General features: G+C 41.0%; 1 protein-coding gene across 6 annotated transcripts in view; it reads right to left on the reverse strand.

The window, feature by feature from the left end:
* Window positions 1-27,646, reverse strand: part of FGGY (FGGY carbohydrate kinase domain containing) — a 144,784-nt gene that overhangs the window by 58,639 nt on the left and 58,499 nt on the right. For all 6 annotated transcript variants that reach the window (XM_063406983.1, XM_063406982.1, XM_063406987.1 and 3 more), the window contains 3 exons: window positions 20,903-21,018; window positions 7,848-7,976; window positions 4,055-4,158 (listed from right to left, as the gene is read on the reverse strand). In XM_063406983.1, the coding sequence (XP_063263053.1) occupies window positions 4,055-4,158; window positions 7,848-7,976; window positions 20,903-21,018 (349 nt within the window). The remainder of the gene's footprint in view (window positions 1-4,054; window positions 4,159-7,847; window positions 7,977-20,902; window positions 21,019-27,646) is intronic.

The following is a 27,646-nucleotide window of genomic DNA, read 5'->3' on the forward strand; positions in this document are numbered from 1 at the left end:
CCACATGCACATTATCACCCAGGGAAAAATGAATTGTACACCAAGCCAGGTAAGCCTGTTCCTAATGCCAAGAGTCACAGAAGTAACAAAAACTTGCAAAAGCAAAAAGATGCAAAAGAAGATATTGCATCTGAACTTGAAGGTATTCCTTGACAAGCCCCATAAAGAGGTGTTGAGTACAAAGAACTGATAAAGAGGGGATGACTGAAGAAGAACACAGACCCTAAATGAAGACAGAAAAAAAATATCAGAGACTCTGGAGAGAATGGAACACAAATCTTGTACATTTGGGACTCAAAATACCAGCAAATTCAGACTTCCCCCCCAATAAGCTAAAATTAGGCCAGACCATGTTCCCATTGGAAGCTGCCCTGCCTACTTTCTTCAGCTGGGAATCACAAAAGGAGCCAGAACAACGTATATTTTCATGATGGTACAACTTTGCCCTGCAAAAGCACGCTTGTGTCCAGGACTGGGACATGGGAATACAGAAATCCGTGCTGAAAACCTCCTCATCACATAAAGGCTTCAGAAGAAAAAGCACTTTTGAAACCTTTAAAAGACCCAATAAAACCCTAAGACACTGGCAGGAAGACAGGCTTTTAGGGAAACCAACTACCTTATTCCCAGAAGTTAGGGCATGTCTGTTAGACCCATGCAAAGCACAAGTCAGGAATAACAGGCAAGCTCCTGTTCCAGTGCCTCAAACCTGCTGTGATTTTGCTGGGAAAAACTACTCACACATTTTGTGTAGTCTCCATGGCTACACAGGGAAAGGCTCAAAAAGTTCCAAAGGCAGGTGTGGGTGCTGAGCTCAGAGCCTGCAAAGCACCGTGGCAGTGGCAGCCCACCCAGGAGAGTCAGGGAATAACCTTGGGCATGGAGACCAAACCTGCAAAATCCCCAAATGTCCCCAAAACGAGGGACAATCCCTCACAAGTGAAAGAGCAGCTTATTTGCCATTCTAAATGCAAATTCTACCCATGTCTTTTGCTAGGGCAAAGGAGGCAGCAGAGGTTCATGTAAAATGCATAACTGTCCAAAAATATTCAGAAAACCATCTTTTCTTTTCTTTTTCTTCATGGATAATGGATGAGCCCTGAGGTGGCAGTGACTTTCAGCAATCAACAGCTCAGACCTGGGCTGGGGTCACTAAATTACAACATGAATATTGCTGCTTTCATGAGCTACTCAACAGAAACACAAAATTCTTTGTGTGCGTCTGGTTACCCCAAACCGTCCGTGGTTAATTCCAAAAGCGTATCCTCACATAAAAATGGTAGTTCCACCACAAATTAAACTATTACAGCCATGAGTAAAATTAGGTTCCACATTTGTACTTTCTAAAATATCAAAGGCATGATTAGCAAAGTCTTTTGTTTAAGATCTCTGGAGTCCTGGAGGTAATGAAAACTGGGTCGAGGAGCAGCTTCTCTGCAAGTTTAGAGTAAATGCTGTGTCCAAGCATTACCTGCTCCTGTGACTCACGGGGTACTTGGTCTAGAGAATGGAAATACTGAACCAACACACAGATACCAAGAGCAGTCCCCCTGCCCTGACCAGAGGAGTAGGAAGGGGTGCAAAAGAAAGGCATTGCAGATGATTTTGAGCAGTTTCCTGTGACGGCCCCTTGAAAGAAACCCAGCCGTACTTTCCCCCTGCTTTCTGTTTGCTGAATTTCTCCTGACAGTTGGCTCCTTCGTTTGCCAGAACCACAACAAAGGACGGCCTTGAGTTTCCACACAGGCCATTTTCTCCCTCTCTCCTCTCTGATCATCTCACAAAGGTATTATTGTTGCTGGCTCGCTGGGGCTCAGTGCACCTGAGGCACATCAAAGGCACTTTTTAATGCCCGCCTGACCACACAGGTCTCTCTCCCACTGCATTAAATTAAACTCGATGATTAATCTCTGTAGCCCTCAGGGTCCCTTGGTGCACACGGAGAGAGAAAATATATATTTCTATCAAAACACAAGTATAATATACTTTCATTTTATAGCCCTAATTAAAAAAAGGAACAGCTAATTTTGGCCAAATGCAGCTGCATATAGGTCTCATTAAAACACAAATACAACTGCTCTGTGTGCTCCACGTTCACTTCGTGCAGCCTGTGCAGGTAATAGATAAAAACAGAGAACTAAAATCCTTTCACAGATTAGATCCAGAGAAGTTTAGAATTTACTTATTGTCTGCTGGCTAGAGATTGTTATACCCCTCCCTGTGCAGATGAGTGAAGGCAGGCAGTTAAGGAAATGATTATAAAATGCTGAGTAGGTAGATTTTAGTAAAAATCTACTTAAATCTAGCAAAAACTGCACAAGCAGTTCCTGAGTTTGAACTGAAATGATTAAAAGCCTTAAAAGGTTCTGCCTTGTGCAGTCTGTGTTCCACTTTGGGGTTTCTTTGATGACAGAACATCAACATGGATTTTCTCCCATCTCTTTTGCTACATTGGAATATTTAATGGCACCAGCTCTCATGGTTGTGGAGAGTGCACACAAAACACGTTAATATTGATGTGCCGTGCTCTAGTTTGGGAGTCAAACAACATACAGTTGTGAAGTGGGTGTATGTTGGAGCTTCCCAATGTACAAATATCAAAAATTAATAAATAACCACACACGTGTCCTCCTCCAGGGCTGGTTGTACTAAAGGAATGAGCCAGGGCCAGCTGGCTCACTGCCAGCTACCCAACACTGCCCTTAGACCTTAGGGGGAAGCTGCCTGAGAGCTCCTCAGCTCACTGCAGTCCAGTGCTGTGTCTCTATTAACTCATTTTAACAATTTAAACTAACTCAGCTAAATGAAACAGGTTAGGAAGAGTTCACTCCAACAGCTTCTACTGAAAGGGCAGAAACCTCCATCAAAAAACCTGGAAATAATGAAAGCAGTGCAGGGCTTGAAGGGTGACTTCTTCCCCCAGGGTGCCCCACCTGCCCTATGACAGACAGACAGACAGACAGACAGACAGGTACCAGTGGAATTTTTCAAAGACAGAGCAAGCCAAGAGTCATGGAGTTTGAGGCTTGCAACTTTTGTTTAGGAAGGAACCAAAATATATCCCAGTTGGTCTACGGGCTTTAAGCTCCATGCTCTGCTTCACAATAGTGGGATTATTCACGTCTTTAAATTCAATCACGTGCTAAAATGCTTTGCTGAACGACAATCCATGTGACAAGATCACCAGTTATTCACGCTCAAGATCTCCATGGATTCATGCTGTTACTACAGAGACAACTTATTGTTAAGCCTGATGTTTTATTATCAACCTCCTTTCTTTTTCTCTCCTGGAGCTTTATCCATGAAACATGTCAGTCCTCTCCAACATCTCTGACACTCCCAGTGCCATTTGCTCCTTTTGGAAAAATCCAAGTTCTAATCATTCTAAATTTAAGACCAAAATGAGTTTTAAATAAAAAATGTGGCAGAAAAGGGTACTTATCTAAATGGAATGCTCTCAGACTCATACATTTTAAAACAGTATAAATTTCAAAAGCAGACACTAAATTTTAATTGCAATCCCAGAGAAAGCTTTTGTATTAATTCACTGAGAAAAATTAGCAAAGCTAAAACTGCTTATTGGGGGGTTTTCTTTCTTTTTAGTCATGATATGTCTCATAATTCTGTACACCATGGCAATTTTCAGAGGGAGAAGGATTTATATTGATTAAGGGAGGAGGTGGGGGAGCAGGGCTGTGAGTGAAGACGGTCACTCCTTCTCCAAAGACTCTTCTGTGACACATTAGTGACAGGCTTGTCACAGATAACTCAGGCTCAGGCTTTGGCTCAGATTTCAGGCTGCTCTTTAAGCCACTCTGGCATCGTGGTTTTTACTTTCCATGCCATTTTTCAGTATTGATTTCTACTACTATTAAAGTTCTTGCTTAATAGCAAATGCACGGTAATTTATAATTAATATCCAAAGGTAAAGATAGAGTTACCAGAAAAAAAATTCAAGGAAAAAGAAGGGGGTGAGAAGGACAAAGGTCAATTTTCTCTTCAAAAACATAAGTTAGTAAATCCTGCACAAATTAGGATGACACATACAACCTACCCCCATGTGGCACGAAGATGTTCCACAGATCATTGCAACTCGGGATGTAATCGGCTGGTTCTCGCAGGGAAGGTTATGTCCTTTCACATCTGCCCCAATTACTCCTGTTAAAGTAAAATTAAAGATCTCTGTTAAAGGAGAACAAGCCACCCTGCACCAAACAGGCCTTTTCTGCACTCAAATAATTGCTGAGTATCTCACACCACTGCCACAAATTAAGAAAGTCTACTTAGCCAATAAAGGAAATAATTTTATCTATCAGATTAAAGTATTTATTCCAGATATAAGGACCCAAGATGATTTCTTCTAAATGCACGTCTATCATCATGATTTTTATGCGTTATTTTACCTAGGACATGTTATTTTACCTGACATTTATTCTCTTGGGTAGCTCACTGACATGCAGAATAAAAGTGCCCTGCTGAACTGGCAGGCTGCAGATGTGTTTATTTGTTCACAGTTTATCATGAACATCCTGGATGATGTGTTTTGTCAGGGGATGAGTTGGAGAAAGGGGTAACTTGGCAGGAGACTGGAAGGCTGCCAGCTTTGTTGTCCTCACTGCTGCTGCTGTTCTGTGCATGTCAGAACCATCTAGAGGCAGATTATTTCTCCCCTTTGAGGAACTGAGCTTGGCTCTGAGGAGCCAAGGACAGCAGAGGAGGGAGCACAAAGTCAGCACCACACAGCAGCAGAAAATCCACCCAGGGGATGCCAGGGAGGAGCCAGGCAGAGCTGAGCCTCAGAACACATCCCACCCTGCTGGATTCACTTCAGGGGAGGCCACAGAGGCAATGTGCCCTCTCCTCCTCCTCTCCAGGCTGCACCCTGGCACCACGGGGTGCTGAACCAGCAAAATGCAGCAGCCAACAAGTAACATTCTTACACTGGACTTCTTTTTTCTTAAACATCACTTTTTTTCATCAGACTGTGCATTTGCATCTGCAAAGCTCAATTTGGAGACCAGTATGTCAATACTGATTAAAAAAATCCCCTTCTCCTCCCAGTGGAATGATCAGGAAAACATTTGCTGGACATTGTGAAAGATGCCAAGTGTTAGAGCTGGTTCATATCCTACATTTCATTAACACCCTCTTGTTTAGATCACCACTGGAATGCTCTGTTATCAAATGAGTCTGGTGGGGTTTGTCTTACTGGGATCACCACGGTTATCCTGGTATTACCATGGCTGGAAGTCATCTAAATAATCAGAAAATTAAGGGCTAAAATTTTAAAGGCTTAAAAAAATCCATCCTCATGTCCTTTAACTAAACTGACTTATAACTATGAAGTGGCGCAGCTGTCATAAAGAAAGTTAGGAACAACAAAAAGCTGAAAGTAAGGCTTCTACTTCATGCTTTATTTTTTCACTGCTCCAACATAATTAATGTATATTAGGAATTTTGGATAGGGTTGTCTACAAGGCAAATTCCTGTTCTAAGCAAGACTGTATTAGAATTTCTTGAGTTAAAAATACTGTTCCCACTTGAGAAGGAAGAAATCTATTAAACTAAATAGTCAGCATATTCTGCAAATGTATTTTCATAAACAATATAAAAATGAAAAGATCTTTTAATTGCTGAGAAAAGATGTATTCTGCAAAGCAGGAATTATGGCCCTTTTTGGAATTCTAGTCAGTGGCTTCACCAGTGTTTAAATTGTTAGAGTCTTCCTATTTGTGATCAATTAAAGTCAGACAGCAAATAAGTCTGGAATATTGGCTAAAAGTTATATAATTGCGGTTATAAGTCACTTTCACATTTAGCTTAGGTGGAATTTTTCACAGTTTGAGGCAGACTCAAAAGCAGAGGCTGAGAAGAAGAAGTTTGTGCACGACACAGAATAAAGCAGAGATTTTGAGGAAGGCAAGCAGTGCTCAGCAATGTGTACTTCTGGATCTCTTCCACAGTGACACGGTATTTTAGACACTGCACCATAAATCATCTGCTTTTGTTGAAACAATGCTGATGCCTTTTGAAAAGGTGCAATGTAAACAGTATTTTTATGAGGCCAGGCCCACAAGCCTGGCCTCCTGTCCTCACAGTTTTATCTGTACACTCTGAAATTAGTGCAGTAGGTCAAAATGCAGGCTGTAGTAAGTTCTTGGCTCTTAGATCCTCACTCTTCCATAAGAGGTATCAGATGGAGTCACACATGACCTCCTCAAACACATACACTAAACAATTCTGTACCTTATTGTACTCAAACCTTTGAAGCCTTCATAAACTTCAGGAACTGCTCAGCCAAACCACGCTTCACATCCAGCCAAAAGCAGACCTGAACTGCATCACAAGTTATCAGCACTGAAAATAAGATGTCCACTATGTAATTCTAGTTTAGCCTGCAGGATATTTTCTTTACATATATCTGCACTCTTTGACTCTCCTTTTGCTATCAAAATCTTTTCATTTTTGCAGTCCTTTCTACTGAAAGCAGAGTGTCTCTCTCCACTGAAGCCCTTTCCTGAGGGATGCCAGTAGCTGAGTGTTTCTAATGTCAGAGTATCTTCTCAGAATTCTGTACCAAGGAACAGCCAGCTGCTCTCTATTCTTTTTAAAAATCAATTGATTGATTTTAGCACATGATAAAATGGACATTTTTGTGCTCTGGATCCATGATGATGCCAATTAAACAAGGACCTTCCACTGCCACTTTCACGTGCTCTGTGACAGTGCAGTTTTGCAGCAAGTTCATTCTTTCAGGTCAGATTATTACTATATTCTTTTCCAAGAACACAGAATTACCAGGGCACACAGTTTTAAACACAATTTTGTGCAATTAGGATACTGACAGGTATTTTTAAGTCAGTCACAACACACCTACAAATATGACACTGAAGCTCAGTTGTTCTTTTTGCAGACAAATCTACCTCTAATCCTTTCCAGGTAGCAAGAGAAGCAATCTCCATGATTACTTAACCTCACCAAAAGCAAAGTAAATGGATTTAAACACTAAAAAAGTTCCAGGCCACAGTTTCTAGAAGGACAAGCGAGATTTAAAACAGCACAAAATATTTGAAACAAAACTGGTAGTTTAGCACCTAATCATATTTCAGTTAGATCTAGAAAAAATCCTCTGATGAGCAATAGATTTCCATTAAAGAGTACTATTTCAACAACACTGAAACTTCCTGAGGTAAGACTGTTTTTAAAACCAGCAAACTAAAAAACTCCTCAATTTCCTGCTGAAAAAGTTACACTGAATCTTTTTATTGTTATTGATTGTATTTGGATAAGACCAAACAGCATAGTAAGAAAATGAACTTGCTGGGCCTCATCAAATGTTTTTCAGAAAAGTTAAACCAGGGCTGAACATCAGAATATTGTGCTGGAAAAGAAAAAAAGTCAAAGCATCAGACCTTAAAACTTTGAATCATGTATCACTTCTAAAGCTAATAAGAATCCTAACTGTGAACAAGCCTCAAACAGGAGGCTTCTCTCTCAGAATGGTTGTTTTGGTGATTTTTTTTGTTGCCTATCCCCAAAGTTTTGAGCACCAGAAGATGCAAACTTCTCAGCATGTTAACATTCTAAGACCGTGGTGTTTCAATTGAAGTGGAACTAGCAGAAATTAACAAACAATTTGCAAATCTAGCTAAAAAGATACATAACAGTGATACATCCCCTTCCTAGAGACAGATTTGCAGTAGAAGTTATTATGATGATTTGGGGGTTTTTTTTAAGAATAGCATCAGAGCAAATGGCTGGATAAAAACAGTGTGTGACAAAAGTGGCTTTCTGAAACAATTTCAACAATTCCTGTCTCCAAGAACAATAAATCCATGAGTGAGTACCCAGTCCTCCAGCGTGTGCATCGATGAGAGATGCTGCCACTGCAATCCCCTCGGGGAGCCCGAGATCCTCCGCAGCGTCTGGAGCCAGCCCTCTCCCAACAGGCTCTCCAGGAGACAAGACGTGGCTTCCTGGGCAGACACAAGACAAACCAAACACCTGTCAGTTCACTAAACAGAAAAACAAATGTGTGTGTGATTGCAAGAGCTCAATTCCTCTCCCTCCAGTTAAGCCCCGTGTCTGTAAAACAAAGAAGTGCATCAAAGAACTCGGTGTGATGAAGGAGCTTTCATTATCTGTCTGCAGATTAAAGACAACCGTGCCAGATCAGGCTGTCCCATGGCAATTGAGAAGTTCAAAAGCATTCAATAAATATCCTATCTAGCCACAGAGAAAGATTTCACCACAAGCAATTAAATTCTGCTTGGCATGTCTCCAGGAGATATGAAATGCAGAAATCCCAGGTTTGGTGGAAGGTGCTGCCTGCAGGCGTTCTCTGGGCATGGAAGGAGCCACAGCCCAGTCCATGCTCACAAATGAACACTGCACCTGCTGCACAAGGAATGCACAAGGAACTGGCCGATTTCTTTTTCCATTTCCATCCTTTCCAGCAGTTCTGCTAGGAATCAGGTGGCTATAGCAACAGAAACTCTGAAAGAGAAACTGGCTTAAACAGCAAATTCCTCCAGTTGCAGCTGTATTTCCTCACAGACTTCAATAATCCCTTTCTGAGCCTTGTCTGGCCTGTGAGTGTGAAGAAGACAAGAACACAACCCTGCCCTGTCCCAGGGAGCCCAGGGGCAGGTCCTGCTGGGACACACACCCAGTCCTGTCTGAGCTTAGAAGAACAAATCTGGATTCTTTCAAGTACTGGAATTTAGGGACACTCCTGAGAGTCTCTTCTCAGCCTCCCACAGCTGGAGCAGTGAGCTCCTGGGACTGCACACACTTCCAAATTTATCCAATTTGGATAAATCAGTGGGAGTTCCCACAGACCTCCCTGCCAATGCCAGGGCTTTTAGTACCTACCTGCAGTGTTTACTAAACTCAACAAGTCTGGGCAGAGCTGGCAAAACTTCTCTTTAAAATAAAACAAAACCATTCTCACAGTCAGTTTTAGTAGAGAATGTTACACCTGAAGCATGTTCTGATACATAGAAAGGACATAAAACATCCTCCACAATAGACATTCATTAAGAGGAACAGCATATCATAAAATATCAGGAATACAGTCATTCCCATGAGCATAAACTTCTAAAAATGCAGTTCTAGAACCTTACTGTTTGATGAAAAGGTTATCATATTAAATTCACAGGTCTTCAGTTTTAGATATCACTTAGATCTTTGCTGTATATTATGTTGGTTCTTCATTTTCAGAAGCTACATTCTCCTTCTGCCCATTTCCTGATGACTGCAGTGTATGGAGCATTTTGGGATCAGCACACCCAACTTCACAGTTGCTCATTTCTCCAAGAGTTTCTGCTCTGTTGACAGCCAAATATCTCTGCCCCTGAAATTCCAGGCTGAACCTCACATTGGAAATTTAAAATCAGTGTAGCCAAAACTGTTCCACTTAACATTGGGTTTATATTCAATATTGGGGGCAATAAGCAAATCTCATCATTAAGCTTTATACAGGACATGAGGACATTAAGTCACCTCACCACAGGAAAAAAAAGATCTGTATTTTATTATTTCTGCATTTTATTAGTTACTTATTGTAAAGTTAAAACATTGTCCTGGCTTTTTCAAGAGATGTACCTTTTGCATTTTTCCCCAATAAGCTGGAGTGCAGGATGTTCCTCTTTAAGAGACTTTTGTATTAACATTTCTGTGTTTTTAAGACATTGGAGAAAAATACCAAAGCTGTCTGCTTCTCCTGACATTCAAAGACCCTGCAGGTGGAAGGAAGTTCAAAAGAGTTCATGCAGCTAAACCCACATCATCTTCTTCAAAATCAATTGCCTGACCTGAAAGCACAACCATGGTGTATATACAGCATGAGATGAAATTAATCTGAAATAAAACCTTGTTCCAGCCATGTCATTCCATGGTTGGCTAGTTCATATCAGTCATTCCAGTCAAACACTTTAGTGTGTAATTATTATGTAGTTACACTCCATTTTAGAGATCAGGACTACTATCAGACAAAATCTTTTCCTACCAGCTTCTCAATTACTCTATTTCTAGTTAATAAGCACTAAGGGAACGATTTCAGAGATAAAGATAATCCTCTCCTCTACAGCAGCAGAAGAAAATGACCCTATAATTCCTTTGGTACTGGTTATTTATCAGAATGACCAGCAGCACTGCCACCCCCATGGGCATAAAGTGTGTGAGGACATGCAGGGTGATTTGGAGAGGCTGCATAATCATCTTGTATTTTAAATAAAATAATTAACGGCAGTCTGCTGCACATGTTTTAAAAGTCAAAATATGCCTGAACAACTATTCCTTGACTGAAGGCACTTCCCAACAGCTGGGAAGGGAGAGCAGTCAGAGTCACCCGTGGCAGGGATTGCAAAGGGGAGCTCCTGGGTCACCCAGCAGGCAGGGAGTGCAGGACAGAGAGAAAACGGAGTGCACAGGGAGAGGATTCTCACTCTGCCCCTCTCCTTCACCCTCCCAGCTCTACAGACCAAGGAAAGCTCTGCCAGGCCCACAGGAAATGTTCCCAAGGTGCAGGCTTCGTTCTGCCATCACGAATTTGCCTCCCCCCTACACAAGTGTAAGGCAGTGTGGAATGGACAGAGCCTTCACCCCACCACATGGGCAAGGGAAGTGTCATTCTCATAGTTCAATTTTCACCAAAAAGCTAGAATACTCAGCTAGGCATCAGAGTGCTTAGAAGTGTAAAGCTATGAAATGATAAAATAAGAAAACACAAGAAACAACAATAAGGAGACACAACTAAAAGTGAAGTTTTTGGCACAGATTGTATTCCAGTACTAGACTGGGAGGGAGCAGATTCTTACTTGAGCAAAACACGACAGCTTTAGAAACCCTGGGGCAGCTACTCTGAACATAAAGGTGTTCTACAGCTGCACACAGCAATTCAGCAGCAGGTGCTGCCACCCTTAAATCCGAGCTGTCAGGGGAAAGAAGCTGAGGGAGGGAGGGAAGGAGGGAAGGAGGGAGAGCTGCCTGCACACAGGGCCAGTGAGAGCAGGACAGCGCTGCACAAAGGAGGCACTGAAAGGCCCGAGACTCCTCAAGGCTGCTGCCAAACTAAATGTATCGAGCCTTTTGTTTACAGTAGTCTCCTGTGCAAGTCATTTACCTTTGCTATAATGACTTCCAAAATTAGAGCTAACCAAACAAACCCAGAATGGCTGAAGCTGGAGGACTTTCTGTTTCACATTGGTGCAGCTGTTTCACTAATGCAGTGCCTTAATCCACAGCCTTTCATTTGGGACAGACAGGCTATTTCCAGCTATTTTTCCCCTATAAAGCAGCGAGTTTACAAAAGGAAAAAGCTGTCTGAATCTCTTCCTTCTCTTTTATCCTTCTTCGAAGACTGATGTTAGAGTTTGCTGTGATCAAGCTTTGTTTAAAGAATTTATGTGCTACCAAAGACCCTCTACCTTTTTAGGTGCTTCCCACAGGAACCAGTTTTTTACCAGACACAAGACACGAGGCAAATAATGCCTCTTCAGTCAAGTTTAGTGATCCAAATTCAGTGTATTGGCTCACTAATATTTAACAGAACGAGGTACTTAAGGATGTAGCCCCTTTTCAAACAACAAAGCTGGGAGCAGCAGGGGCCCAGCTGATTCCAGCACAGCTTTTCATCTATCTCACACAACCGGATTGTAATTCATATATTTGGCTGTGTAACTGCGTAAAAATATGAAAGGAAGAGAATTCAAAGGAGATCTCTCTTCCCTGAGACCCAAACAAACCTGAATTTGGATATAAGGATCCCTTGCCCAAATCCCAGCAGCCTCAGAAAGAAACACAACCCAGGGGTCCATCCAGTCCCCATTTCACAGCACCACCCAACTGAACAATTAAACTGCTTTCTGATTTAAAAGACAACACAGAAAACAGATATCCTGTTAAATAAGTGATAGAGAACATGCACTGAAGTTATCTCTTTAAACAAAACAGTGCTGAACAGGCATCAAAGAAAACAGGACTTTAGAAAAAAAAAAGCACTGTCCATCCAAATGTAAGAAGAAATGTAAGGGATTTCCCCCCGGCATATTCATTACAAAGCATGCAGATAATTTCAATTTTTTTGTGTTTCATAGTAATTCTCACAATGCCAAAAGTCTGGGATATGCAGGGAATCTCAATAAACAATATAGGTTGTCCCAACCCGATCTCACTCACAATTTATTATCCAATATCCCTCTCAATTACAGACAATACTCACATTTACCTGAGATGTGTATAGCTGATTTTTCTACAATTTCTACCCCAGCTGAGTAGCCAAAATAGCACTAAGATCAGAAGGAAGCAGAATAATGATGCTGACTGTAAAATTATAATACTAATTTTTTTCTTAGGACTGAATGCACAGTGGTTAAAAGATGTTAGGAACAGCGAGATTTGGGGCTTTTTTAACCTCCAAATAACCTCCATAAGACTTCCTGGCCGGCAGTTAAAGACTTCAGAATTTTCATTGAGGAAAACCAAAACAAATTGTGGTATTATACGCCAGCTCATTTAAAAGTGAGGAAAACGGTTAAACAAAATCACTTTGGCTTTCTTCAGTTCAAAATTCATCTCTGTCTACACGAGCTGCCACAGTAGCTTGAGGCAAATCTAATTTGGGGCCTTTCCATCCCACTCTCCCAGAGAGCCTTTGGCTGAACTACATCTCGACTACCTAATGTGTAAATACCTCAGGCACACGTACTGGGCTGCTAAACACTGGCAAAATCAAATCAGGCAGCTCCTGGTTCATTAAGCTGAGCACAAAATTGGTCAGCAAAGCAGAGGTGCCTACTCCAACACAGATTGCTTGGCCTTTTTGGCCTGAGGAATGAGAGTTACTGCACGTATAAATTAGAAGCTTTCCTGGTGAAAGGTCAAAAGGAAGAAGAATTTTGGCTCAACAGGCACGTTGTGATGGCTGGGGCTGAGTTTTCTTTGCTGGGCTGCAGGGAAGCAGTGCAGAATGAATGTGTCCTGCCGTGTGTGTTCACTGCTCACTGCATCTGGGTACAAACCACACATACCTGATGTCTTCCTAAAGCTGTAGAATGCAGGATCTTGATGATTTACTAAGTAATTAGAGGGAATGTATTTACATTCAAATTTAGCTACCTGAGCTCAAGTTTTCGCTTGCAAACAATAATTTCATTAGGCTGCTAATTGACATTTTGTCTGTCTTTACAGCACAATATTCCTCAGAGTGTCTCTAGATACAAAAATCAGTGCAGAGGGCAGAGCTACTGCTCTACTTTCAGAGTTGCTCTTCTCTGGTACACTTTATTACTATGAGTAAAGGCAATTTAGCTTGTATTAATCATGGATTATTACTTAACAGATTTTTTTTACTAGATGCTTTTTAACAACTTACATGATAACAACTCTTCTCAGAATAAATAATTCTCCCTTTTTCCAAACTGAAATAAATGTCAGACCAAAACTAATCTCATCAGTTACTGAAAGGAGACTTTTAAATCTTTCAGCCAAGCTTATTCCTCACCACATCCACACAGTATCCAGTTGTAATATCCATTCTGAGAAGACACTGATGCACTGGAAACTACAAAAGTTCAGAAATTAGCCAGGAAAACAATTACAAGGATTGAGAAGTATGACAGTTCACCCAAGAGTTTTGGGGGGAACCCTGAGTGTTTTCCTTGATCACAGGAAATTTGAGTCTGTGCAGGTCAAGCATGTCCCTCCGGTCTGCCAGGCAGGAGTAGGAAGTTAAATCAGATGAAAAATCAAGCGTGTTCTTTAATTAATTCATTAATTTTGAGACATGACAGCAACTAACAATCAACAACCTTTCAGTCTGAAGTGGGCTCTCCATCACAGGAAATTATAAAATCAAGATTGGCTCTAAGATACACTTTAAACTACTTAAGCATTAATTTTAAGGAGTCCAACAGCCTCTGACTTGGAGGAAGTCAGCAAACTGTTTGAAATAGTCTTTCTGATTTTTGTGAATCCTGACTCATAAAGCAGACAGCACTGTTTTAAAAGTTATCTCAGCAGGAGGCTGAAGCCAAAAAAAAGAAGATGAATAACAAATGGAGACCAGGGAGAGCAAGAGTCAGGTAAAAAGAAGGAATGACCCAGAACTATTCTGAGAAATGTCTCTTTTTTCTTTTCTTTTTTTTTTACAACAGTATGAAAAACAAGCAAGGAGGATAATATCTCAGAAATTTGAATATGAACAATTACAACAGGCCCAAGTCTACTCAAAGCTTCTATGAAATTTAAAACCAGAAATTCAATGAAAAAGCTCCTAGTTTTCATTCTAGAAAGTTCCCAAGCCCCCAGTGTTGCCAGAGTAGAAGTAAATATGATTTTATCCATGAGTTTATCAATATCTGATGGGAGGGAGTAAAGATCAGGGAGAATGACCCTGCTCAGTGGCCCCCAGGGACACCACAAGTGTGAAAAGCACAAACTGAAATACAGGGAATTACATTTAAAACAAATTTTAAAAATGGTTTTACTGGGGAGGAGTGGTCAGGACACTGGAACAGGTTATCCAGGCAGATTCTGGAATCTCCACCTTTGGAAATACTTAAAACTCAACAGGACACAGCCCTGAACAAGGTTCTATAGGTGACCCTGCTCTGATCATTCAAGATGGCCCTTCTAATCCCAATGATTCGTGTGACTCGGTGATCTCGAGATGGAAAAAGTAGAAAATAAAACAGAAATCACAGGAGTGTGCAGCTTTTCTGAGGAAAAGCCCAACTCCTTCCTGCTGAATCATGTATTAGAAAATAATGCCTCGAGCTCTCAAGAAGGAGACACCCAAAAACCTCCCTGCACTGTGCCAGTCTCAGCTCCTTTGCAGTTGCTACAGCTCTTGGACAGGCTGAAATGACAGGAAGCCAGAAAAATGTTAGCATATTTGGAACACTATTCACTTGTAAATTCCATGGATTTTGACAGCATGTAAGTGTAAATATCCTCTGATTCATCCTTTTAACTTTGTTTCAAGTTGCAGTGTGTTGTAATTTATTGGGGATGGCAAAAGACCAAGGAAAGACATATAAAGGCATCCCATATCAGAGAATCCCTTTACTTATTATTCTGTGCCATTTGCAAAGTACAGGGTTTAAAGCTTGTTGCTGCAATCCAGCTTTATGAAGAACTGGCAGCTACAAACTGACCTGAAAAAAAAATAAAAATCATCAAATCATCATCCCTTTCTCTCAGCCGTTAAGGAAATCCTTCATGTGCTCCAGAGCATCTGGCATCAAAGGCCTTGGGAGAGACAGGGAAAACTGGCAGAACAAATGGATTGACCATTCCCTCCACAGCTGCTGTGGCATCAATATTGACCATACTGTCCCACCCTGCACTGAATCTCCCATTTTCAGCCTAAATGTCAATAAATTAACAGAACATCCAAGTATTGGAGCTGACAAAACAGAGCACCTAAGCAGATTCTATTGAAAGTGTAAAAAGGGAGATATTCAGTGCCATTATTAGCTTTGTATATGGAAGGATTCAGTGGCACATGCAGGAATGTAACTCTTGATATAAAAAGAGGTTTTCTGTACTATCAATTTATTAATAAGTACTTTATATGAAAGAGTATTAGAAAAGAACATCCAGTCTTCCAATTATGCAGATCCATCTTTTCAGGACATTCAAAAATGGCATATCCAAGTGCCCAGGCCGATAAAAACATCAAGCCTGCAGTCCCTAAATCCTGGAATTAAAGAAAGAGTTAAAAATGGGTTTGCAAAGGGTTGGGGCTGTACATTAAAGCACAGTCAGAGTGTGGGAACAGGGAGGGTAGTGAACAGGTAAACTGATGGAGGGGAGTAAAGAACACTAACCAGAAATGCACTTTAGAGTCAAGTCAAACCTTTCTTAATTGAAAACATAGTAAAATGTAATGTAAAAACAAAACAAAACAAAAAACCCCCACCAAAACAAAACAAACAAACACCACCACCACCAACAAAAAAACCACACACAAAAAAACCCCAACCAACCAACCAACCAACCAACACCACCAAAAAAAGACAAATAAACAAAAAAAACCAAAAAACCCACAAACAAACAAAAAAACAAACAAAAAACCAACCAACCAACCAACCAACCAAAACCCAAAAAACAACCAACCAAAAAACCAAAAAACCCACACCCCAGAAATCCTACTGCAGGAAGATAGGGGCTATTTGTGGAAAATGGAAAGCATTCTTCTAGAAGGTGGTTAAGAAGAATGAGGGAGAGAAAGATCCAGAATGGGATTTAAGAAAAGAGATGTGTAAGGAGCACAGGCTGTTCTTCCTTATGCCACCATCACCCCCAAAATCAAAAATGAATGAATTCTTCCAGTTGTACACTAAAGCAAATTAAGCAAAACTACAGCTACTTCATTAATATCAGTTTGCTGCTCCAGCACAGATGAAAGGTGACAAACTGCCCTTCACAAAAGCTACAAATCCTCTAAGATCAGTAGAACCTATTCTGCAGTACCCACAGTGCTCTCTCACACAAAGCCACCATCTTCAACCCAAAAAAAATTTGTATGAAATATTACCATAATATTATTTTCAATTTAAAAATCATTATTTGGTCCCTTAAGTAGGCCCTGAAGTAGAAAGCTGTGGTGAAAATTTATCAGGCATTTTTCTCCAAATGGAATGTACGCTCTAGGACCCTAGGAGCTCTACAGTACATGAAATTTTAACAGAATTGTTAATGTCTTTCTAGGTTTTATAATACCACAAAGAGATACTCACCATGTGCTTTTACCTCAGCAGATAAAAGCTAAAGCCTCTAGTACACAACACTTTCACAGTGGTTTGAATACGAGTCATCTTCCACTCTTCTGGTGAGCAAATTAATGGGATCAATAAATTTTTCAGTATCTCCAGCTAAGACTCTTTACCTTCACAAGCCTGATCAGTAAATTGATGATGTACAGAAAGGACCACAAACAACTTGTTATGTGGATTCCCTGAAAGGTTACTCTGCTCTGAGAAACAGAAAATGTCAAAGGCCTGGGAGTTTTCAGACGTGAACCCACGCCCTGATATGGGAAAGGTTTGTGGAAGATCCTAAAGGTCAGATGTGAAGGTCTCCCTTATCAACAAGGTCATATGTTAAGTTAAACTGAAACCAAGTGGAGTGAACTCCCTGGAACCACAGCACTCTGATTACAGTAAATGTATTTTTAAAGGGCAAGAAGTTTTAAAGGTGATGCTTAAAAGCGTATTTACCAGAATAAAGAAATATGTACATTAAAGCAGCTGTTCTCAGGTAATTTCCAGAAGTATTTCCAGTGCCATGAAAGCTACTTCCAAATGACAAAAAAAAAAAGAAAAAAAAGAAAAAAAAAAATCAATTTGTAACTATTCATCTTTGGCTCCCTCACATTGGAAACAATAATGATTTTAGTAGGGACTGAAATAAAAACCAACAAAACAAACATAGCTTTTCTGCATATTTTAAACTGGTAAACTTTGTATTAACTTTTGTTACAGTCAGAAAATTTTGCTAATTTTGTCTTGTGACGTTTTGGTTAAAAGAAATTATGATTCAGAGCCTTCTTATCTTTTAGAAGAGCTACGTGAGAAAAAGGCCATTATCTCTCTTTACAAGGGGAACGTGCAGGCACTAAAATACATCCTTGCCTTTGAGCTAAACAAACCTTGAGCAGACAGACATGGGCTTAGAGCAGCTTGAGAACAGAAGAGGAAATTCCACCAGAATTACTTCAGCGCTGTCAGGTTTTCGGTTTTGTTTTCGTTTCAGGAGGAGGTTTTGAGCATGCACAACCTCCCTTCACCCTCTCCTAGCTGGGTTATCTGACAAGCTGGAGCTCCTTTATCTGCAGGGCAGCTCAGTGCCTGCTCCCCATCCTTGGCTGTCAGCTGGGGCGGGCTCTGCTGTTCCTCTGGAAGCACACCCTGGCCAGGGAGAGCCTTCCCTGGGATAACAGGATGCACTCCCAGCAGCTGAGGCTGCTCCGCTGTGGGCAGGGGGCACTGCTGGCAGCACAGCCTGAGCTGAGCTGGTGCAAACTGGGATGCTGTGGTGTTTTAGGGCTCCTGGCAGGGATGCTGCACCACGGGGTGTGTGGGGAGGGATCTCCCACAGCCCAGGACCATTCCAGCTGCAGTTTGCTCAGTGACTCAGTATCACCTTCCTGGTTCATATCCTACATTTCATTAACACCCTCTTGGTTAGATCACCACTGTAATGCTCTGTTATCAAATGAGTCTGGTGGGGTTTGTCTTACTGGGATCACCACGGTTATCCTGGTATTACCATGGCTGGAAGTCATCTAAATAATCAGAAAATTAAGGGCTAAAATTTTAAAGGCTTAAAAATCCATCCTCATGTCCTTTAACTAAACTGACTTATAACTATGAAGTGGCACAGCTGTCATAAAGAAAGTTAGGAACAACAAAAAGCTGAAAGTAAGTATCACCTTCCTGGTGATATCCTACACCTTCCTGGTAGGTGGATCTACCCTGTCCTGATTAAAGTGAGGAAAGCTGAGCTGATTCACGGTGCTCCTCTCCAGTCCAGCTGAACACATTAAAAAAAGCAAAGCCCCCAGCTCTCATTGAACACTGATCCCATTCCCATTCCCCCACACTCAGGGCCACTGGTAGGATTCCAGGGTGGCAGAAAGCAAAGCACTTCCCTGGGACACAGCACCAGGGAGCAGCTGAAGGGCTTTGTTTTGACTCCTTCTGAAGCTCCATCCTTCAAGAGACTCAAGAAGTACAGAGAAACTCAAAGGGATGGAGGGGTGGCTGTCTGGGTTCCACTGGGGCAGAGAGCTCCTCACTCCCTCTGCACTGACACAGGAATAAAGGACACTCTCCTGCTTTTTGGAGTGCTATCACACTGCTAAATATAACAAAAGCAACACTTTTCCTTTTTAAAAAAAGGCAAGGTTAGACAAATGGTCAGGGAAATAAGCTCATATTCCCCCTAGGGCCAGGTTTCAGCATTATTATGCAAATTGAAATTGTCTGATGCTGTGGATTCACCTGAGGGAATCGGTCCCAGAATCTGAAAACGAAAAGAATTTCTCAAGGTGAGCACAAGCTCCAAGTTCTGGCCTAAGGTTTGGTGCAGTTTTGGAGGGCAGACTGTGCTTCTCCAGCTCCAGCCAAGCCCCTTCAAGAATTCTGTGGTTCATTTCTTTAAAAAATCCCCCAGTTTTCCATGGAACACTTTCACCAGTAACTCACAAGAAACACTTCTGCCTTGCAAGAAACATATCAACAGAAGATAAGTTACTGATTTATTTTGTAAACGTTCTGTTTTAACAAACATGGAAGCCTGATACTGGGAATTAATGATTTCTCCCTTAATGAATGTTGAGCCATTTATAGGCCAGTGTTATGAGGCTCCCATCACAACAAAAGGCCCCTTTTATTAATGGCTACTTTATCATTTAAAACATGCATGTTGTTACTTAAAATGGCAAATTGCTTTGCACTGTCCTTGAAGTGCATTGCATAAATATTGTATTCAAGCCTTAGCTTACACTTCATAAATAATTTATCTTCAAAATACCCTTCCATGAGACCACCAGCTGGCAAGATGTTCAATTTTCTGGTAAAAAACATGTATTTATTGCAAGTCTTATTTTAACTTGTTGAAGATTTGCTAAAAGCCACATGTGACAGATGCTGTAAGAACTGTATTCAACCCAAAACCTCAGGAAGCTGAAAGCCTCATTCTTCTGGTAGGTTTAGTACCTCTGCATAAGCAGTTTCCTTTGCAGGGGAAAAGCTGAAATCTATTCAAGGAAGCTTTCAAGTACGATTTTCTGATAACCCAAAAATGACTGATAGCAGATTATGTGATGATCAGAAAAGTTTATCGATTTCATTTCATTTCTTTTCACTACAATCCTTCCTCCACCATTTCCATCTCATGTTGCTCATTTAAACTGCTGTACAAACTTGTTCAAAGTGCTCGACATTAAAAAAAAAAATCAAAGGAAATTTCAGATAATTAACTTTGATGAATGAGCATATTTTAATTCATGTCTGGTAATATTCTTGTTAATGACATGTCTGCTTAGGACATCCATTAAAAGTCCATTAACTTAACAGGGAAAGTCTAATAAAGTTATCCTGGAAATTTTCTGGTATATTAACGTTATGGACTTTTAATGAATATCTGCTGTAGGAACTGCTATTAGCAAGGCTACTATTCTAATTAAACTTGGGCTCTGAGAGTGAAAAAAAATGTACAAAGATAACAACAAGCAGAAGTAGCACCTTTTTTGAAAATGACTATAAGGGAGATGAGTACAGGTCACAAATCATGCTATCAGTAACAGCTATAAATTATTATATTGTAGCTTTTTTTGCAGCCTGCCATCCAATATACCCACATCAAGTGTGTCCTTCATGTCATCAATTGCTGGGGCTCCTTTTTACTCCTCTGTTGTTGAGACTGAGCAGAACAGAAAGGCCTCCCAGGCCTTTCTGAAGGGTAGGAGACAAAAAATTTAAACACAGTTTCTCCCAACAATGCAAGTAAAAAAATGCACTTAGAAAGTCTGCTCCTGTGGGCATCTCAGCAACCCATCTGAAGCTGCTGACATTCACAGTAATACAGCAAAATATCTTTTTAGATGTATGTATCTTTTATTCATAGAATCAGAGAATGGGTCGGGTTGGGAGGGACCTTAAAGCTCATTTCATTCCAACCCCCTGCCATGGGCAGGGACACCTTCCACTGGACCAGGTTGCTCAAAGCTCCATCTCTCTATATATATTTATATATTTTATTTATATATCTATATATCTATATATCGATATATCTATCTTTTTATTGATATTAATATATATGTGTATTTATTAATGTGAATACCTATCTTTATTAATATATCTATGTATACTAAAACCCAACCCTGCTGTACCTATTTTTTCATACTTATCCTTCACCAGATCTTCCAAACCAATCATTTTCCAGAAGCTGTCATCCCAGCCTCTATCTGACGTGTATGTCCACTTGCACACTACTGTGCAGAGAGACCTGCAAAAGAGACAATATAGGCACAGAGTCAGGCAAATGAACACATTTGGGCTGAAATTTGTGACCAGAAACAAGTTCCTGCAAAAGGATCTCTTCTCCCCTGGTCAAAAACTCCAGCAGAATGCTCACATTTAAAAAAAAAAGGTTACTGTTTGGAGTGCACATCTTGAGGACCTTAAAAGGACCTTGTGTTTAAGATTCTTCTCTGCTGAAACAACTCCTGGTCTGGCCACTTCAGTGCATAAATCAGTCAAATAACAGGCTGTGCATGTGCCTGGGGGAGAGCAGGGCAGGAACACAGCGGCTCTGCAGCAGTTCAGAGTGCAGCTCTCAAAGGCTGCTTTGCTCTCAGCTTGTCCTCAGGAAAAGCTGGTGTCACTTCTCTTAAAACTGAATTACAATTCCCAGGAGATCTGGGTGATGGGGCAGATGCACAGGTCCCATTCCTGAGAAGCTGATGTTAAACTCTGCACAGGCAGGAGCAGAATATTCACAGAGGACAAGAACACTCACTGGAAAGTCTGTCCTAACACACAGAAGGGTTTTTATCAATATCCCCAAGCTTATTCCTACCCAAAGTATGAACAATATTCCTGGTTATTTAGTACTACATAGGCTATTTTCTGTCTGAACACCAAGAATCATCTCAAAAGATCAGTATTAAACTGTGCTTGAAAAGTCAGTCAACTAAAAGGTACTAAAAATGCTAAATACCACTGAAACTGCAGCTCTGTGCTGCCCTGGGAATAGCACAGCACCAGCAAGTGCAAGACAGCTCGGATGCATCTCAGGGAAACACATCACCATAACTGTTCTCAAAGAGAAACCCTGCTCAGAGGTGGATTTTCTTTGATGTTTTACAAGACAGCTTATTTGTGACTCATGTTTAGCCAAGGTGAGCTTACACAGACATATTCCCTTTATTAGGATGGTACAATTTGAATTTGTATCTTCAAAGCAAACTCAGCTTTGCTGAAGCATTTGACTTTTTCTTGCAGTTTTGCTTAAGTAAAAACCAAGTAAAATTTTTTTCCTCAAAATTATTTTTTGGAGTAAAAGGAAATCTTCTCTTTCATCCAAGAAAACTACCCAGGGACTGAAATATGAATCAGAGAATGGGTTGGGCTGAAAGGGACCTTAAAGCTCATCTTGTTCCAACCCCCTGCCCTGGGCAGGGACACCTTGCACTAGCACAGGTTGCTCCAAGCCCCATCCAACCTGGTATTGAGGAGAAAAAGAGAAGCTATTTTATTGACTGCATTTATTTATAGGGATATAAATAGTTAACTATTTATATCCCTATAAATAAATGCAGTCAATAAATGGAGAGATTATTTCAGGACTACTCTTAAAACACTTCTGACACCCTTACCCCCTTTCTTTTTCTTCTTAATAGTTTAAGAATAGACCACACAATCAAAATTCAGTGTCTGGTTTGAAAACAGAAAAAGCACATGACCTGTAACTACAGCAATGACAATGTTGATATAAGGAATTCCAATTTCCAAGGATTTAAAAGCCAGACACAGAAATCTAATTAGGACCTTTGACAAAAACTGGGTGAATAAATAAATTCTAGGCTGAAGAAAATACTGGGAAAGAATAAACATTTTCCCCAAATCGGTTCAAACATCTCGTTAAAAGGAAAAATAAAGACAGGGTATTTGAAATAAAAAGCACTTCATCACTTTAGGAAAAATTTAGACATAAAGAGTGAAAAACAATGCATCAAGTTTTCCCAAATATGGGAAATACCAAATCATAACAAATTATCATCAAAACCAAATATGTCTTTTTCTAATTAGACTGAAGCTCTGAACTAATGCCACACCCTGCAAAAGGCTCCAAAGAACATGTTTTAAACAGAACAGCTCCCTCTGTGGAACACCACACACAGGCCCAGGGAATCACTGGGGATGGGCAGAGATCACCCCTTGCCAGTCCACAGAATTCCAGCAGATCTGAGCTCTCTGCCGGGGTATGGCTGGACACGTCCTGCAGATTTATAAATGCAAAGAACAAGGATAAACAGAGGAGTTTGGGTTGAATTTTTGACACAGTATGGAAAATGAACTGGGGAAGACAGCTCTTCCCAAATGAATTGACTGGCAGATCTCTAAGTGGAAGGTTCTGGTATGAAAATGAGTCTCAAATCTGAGCTAAAACACTGACACATTATTTTGGCAGGTTTTCATTTTCATGGCCACAGCAAGAAACTCAAAATGCCTATTTTAAACACAGTCTGAGCATTCACACTTCTCTGGGATTCAATCTCCTTCCCCTCTTTTTGCCACTCCAAAAGTGTTTAATGGAGCAATATGGCTTCATACAAATCCCTAATATCAAAGAGGAAGCGTCATACTGCAGAGAGGCATTCTGCTCTCTTAGGTAACAGTTCAAAGGAAAGGATTTCTTTGTGATGGCCATGATGGGTTAGCATCTCCACGTGCTTCAGAAGCACTGGATGGGTTAAACCCAGCCCCCTGTCCCTCACCTGATGAGGAGCTCAGTCTGTGTGTCCTAGAGAGCTCTATGCACATGCAGAGAGAACAGTTCATTCAGGGCTTGTCACTGCTGAAGCCAATGCTCTAGATGTATATTATATATAATATTTATTTGTGGTTTTATATGTATTAACTTTGTAGGAAATTCTCATCCAGAGAGTCACCCTGAAGAGGGGCTAGCACAACTCCTAACTTGGGAAAACTCTATCCAGAAAGACACTGTGGGAAAGGACCACCTGAGGAACCAAATCAGTTCACCTACAAAGAAAGCCTCAATTAGGAGAAAATGTTATATTTCACAGAACTCCTAAGTTTGATGAGATGAAGGGCAGACTTTAAACAGACACAGTACTGCTATCTGCTGTGGCATATTCCATTTTTCCTATTTGGCAGCATTGCCTCAATTATTTGGTCATAAACACCAGACTTGTGCTGGCTGAAGCTGGACGAACCAGATGGGCTGAAGCAAATGCTCCTCTTTCCTTTACTGCCAGGATGAGCTGGGTTCAAAGGTGCAGAGAAGAGGCAATCCCAGAGGGAACATCCTCTCCCGACTGCCAAATCCTCACAGGATTTGAGGAGCCATCCATGGAACCCCTCAGCAGCATGAGCCAGTCTGAAATACCATGAGCTTGGAGAGTCTTTTCCTCAAGCATATTCTCAGCACAATGAAATGAAAGATTTCCTTTCTCTGTTCAGAACAAAAAGTTTTGCTTAGAATATTCCTACTGAAAAAAAAACCCAGCCGTCGTGCATGGAAAATTTTTACTTTATTTAAACCAGATTTTCAACAGGAAAATGATTATGTTTAGAGTTTCCTACAAGTTTCTTGCTGAGGACTGACTGGATGTACTGAAGTCCTGAATGACCAGAATCTCAGCAGTCTTAAAAACACAGAGAACACACACTTGTAACTCCCAAAATGCTGTCTGGAAGCAACTAACCTCTGAAAGGATCCGGGGCAACTGGACTTGTGATCACTCAGGTGATCAAAATTCGTTTCTCTGTGGCTCTTCCTCACTATCTGCCCATTCTGAGTACTTTCTCTCACTCTGTTGTACTTCTTGGAGAGAAAGAAATCAGATACATCCATTGAAAATGGGGATTACTGCATGCTCTAAGTTATCGGTGTAAAAATGTATCTAAAAGACAAAAGTCTCAAAAAACTTCTCCACAACTGCTCAGGAGTCACCAGGGCTTCACACTTCGGTCCCTTCTTTGTTGACACATCTCCCACACTCCAAAAGGGATAAAGGCAGCATGGACATGATCCCCAAATCTGCAGAGATCCTGCCCTGCCTGGGAAAGCACCTGCTATGGAAATAATCCTGGGGGCTACTCCTTAACTGCAGCTGTCTTGTAGAACATCCCTATTTTGGGTATAGGTTGATAGGTAAATCCTATCAACTAAGAGTTACTAAAAGAAACAGTTTTTTCCGGAAAAGTGACCCCATAAGGCATTTCTACATGACTTTCCATTCCAGAGGGCTGGTACAAGATTAGTTAGCCTGGAAAATGAGTCAGTCACCAGCCTGAAAGGCAGAGAACCCCTGGCTGGGGCATCCTGAGGTGAATGGCAGCTTTGTTCTCAATTCCAAAGCAAAAGGATCTGCTCCATTCATCCCAACTGCTCAGAAATGAACCTAAACTCATGAACTTAATTAATTTTGTAGGCATCATTAACAGTGCAGCAGTTCACTGAACTAAAGCCAGCTGCACCTGCTGAGGGCTGTGCCAAAGCTAAATCCTACAGAAGTGAGGATAGGGTACAGCTGGATCCCAAAAGGAATAGTGTGCAGTAGGATAAAGTAACTCTCTGTGGTCTGTTGGACAGATTTATTTAAAGCTACAAAGAATCAAAAGCTAAGAAAGCTTTGTGACGTTGTGAACACAAGAAGGAGACCTGAAACAATGGAGTGTGACTGTCACAACATCAAATGATTTTTCTTTTGTTCTACAAAGTTTAAATTTAAAACAGATTTTAAATTCAAATTGCAAACCAGGGCGTAGATTCTGCTCAAATGAACATGTCCATATTGACATCTGGGCCAGGCTGCCAATGTCCTCCCAAATTATGCACCCCACAGTCTCAAGGCTTTTCACAAAAGCAAGCAATTTACAGCTCTAACACAGGCACAGATCTGACTGTGGTTTGTGCAAAAATGTTCCAGGCAAAAAAATTTAATACCCAGCACACACACTCCCAGCATCCAAGAACAGAACTGGGCACTGGTGCTGCAGGAGCCTAAAATACAGTGGAGGTTATCACAGAGCAATAGGAAACCTGTAATTATCCTCTGCTCTGTTATGGCAATGCCATTTCCATTAATCCACAGCCTTTGGAACAGAACCAGACTGTTGGGTCCACGTCCACCACTGGCATTTAGCAAAAAAGTCTCTGCCTGCTGGATGCATTTGTCTGCTTGGAGGAAATAGGGAAAGTTTGTCCTAAGGGAAAACTTCTCAAGAAGGAGGAGAAGAAAAGTGACATCTGATCATTGAGTGTTGAATTGTTTGAAGCGTATAAGATGCTGCCCCTGATGAGCATTTGCTAAAAGGAATCAGGGAGGGAGTGAGCTCAGGGTGGTGCAGAGGAGCTGCCCCTGCTGTCCCTCTGTCCCTCAGCCCATCTCTGGGGCAGGTGGGCTGACTGCACTCCCCCCTTTAACCTCTTCAACAGCTCTTTAATTGTTGGTACACACAGCAAAACCTGTCAGGAGCTGCTCCAGCCACCCAGCCATGCAAACCCCAAGTTCCTAATATTTATAACTCATTATTTTTTATGATGATTGCCTTTGACCCAAAGCCTATGAAATTCCTGCCTGCCCAAATCCATTGTCTTAGCAAGCCATGCAATTTGACTCTTGCCTGAAAAGGGTTTTCTTCTTCCAACAAAACATTAAACAGGCCAAACAAAGAAGACAGGTGGGGAAGCCTGTTTGGGACAAGTAGCAGACACATTCCCAGTTGTATTCACTGGCCTTGACCTTCAGTCTTTGCATGTCTGAGGATTTAAACCTATTCAATAAAGGCAGCAAGGAAATTACTGTAATCAGCGTTAGCAATTCTACCAGCTTCAGTCTTCATATGCTCTGGATAACACTTCTATTTATCATAAATAATTAAAAGTAGTCTGGCTGTCATTTAGATTTTTTGAAGGAAGTTAAATACCACAGCAAAAGCAAAGCTTTCTCCCTACTTTGAAATCTTCACAAAAGCTGTGGAGAAAAAATATTAGTACAAATAAGAATGAACCAATATCATGATGAAAAGTCAACATTTGTTCTCACTAAGGCTAGTGGCAATTTTGTCATATTTCATAGGTGAAACAGGATTAAACTCCAGATCTCAAACCTTGAAAGTTAATGTTTAAAAAATTACTTGGATGTTTTCTTTTTCCTCACTATGAGCAAAATTGAGTGTCAGAAAACAGCTCTTCAGTTTCCAACAAAAAGGATTTAGCAGAAAAGACTTCTCTTTCCAGGAAGTGTGCAAGTAGAAGACACCAATCCTCAAAGCCACCACCAGAAAGACAATGAACAGGACCTACAAGCTGCATACTCGAAGGTAATGCAGATCCTGATATTTGGCTATACAATACCTTAAAAGATTTTTGGGGTTTTGTTGGTGCAAAAAAATTATGTGGAAGTAATACATATGGTGTGACGATTTCACAGCTTTTCCTTCAAAGCTGTGGTTAAAACAATGGTTTAATGATCTACTATTCCCTTCATTTTTTCTTGAAAACTGCTGATTCGGGGAACTCACAAGGTCCTACCAGACTCCTTCCCAACCAACAAGATTAAATTTGGGGTTAAAAATCCATGAACTTGTATTCAGCAGCTCTGTTGGCCTCAATCTGGAAAGTCAGAATTCTCACTGGGCTGGTGGCACAGCTTTTATATAAAAACATACACCAGGTCTCCCTTTCCTGCCATAAATCTCGCTGCCAAAGCAGAGCCCATGAAAGAGCAACGCTCTCTTTTAGGTGAGAGAGAGGCCCTTAGGGAAGGGCAGCTACATCAGAGCCCCTGGGGGACTGGGATCCATCAAAGCTCTCACCAATAGGTGTAGGCATCACACCAGGACCTCCAAACCCATCCAGACAGGGATTTTAGGTCTTT

Source organism: Prinia subflava, chromosome 10 (genome assembly GCF_021018805.1).
Source record: "Prinia subflava isolate CZ2003 ecotype Zambia chromosome 10, Cam_Psub_1.2, whole genome shotgun sequence".
NCBI classification, from domain to species: domain Eukaryota; kingdom Metazoa; phylum Chordata; class Aves; order Passeriformes; family Cisticolidae; genus Prinia; species Prinia subflava.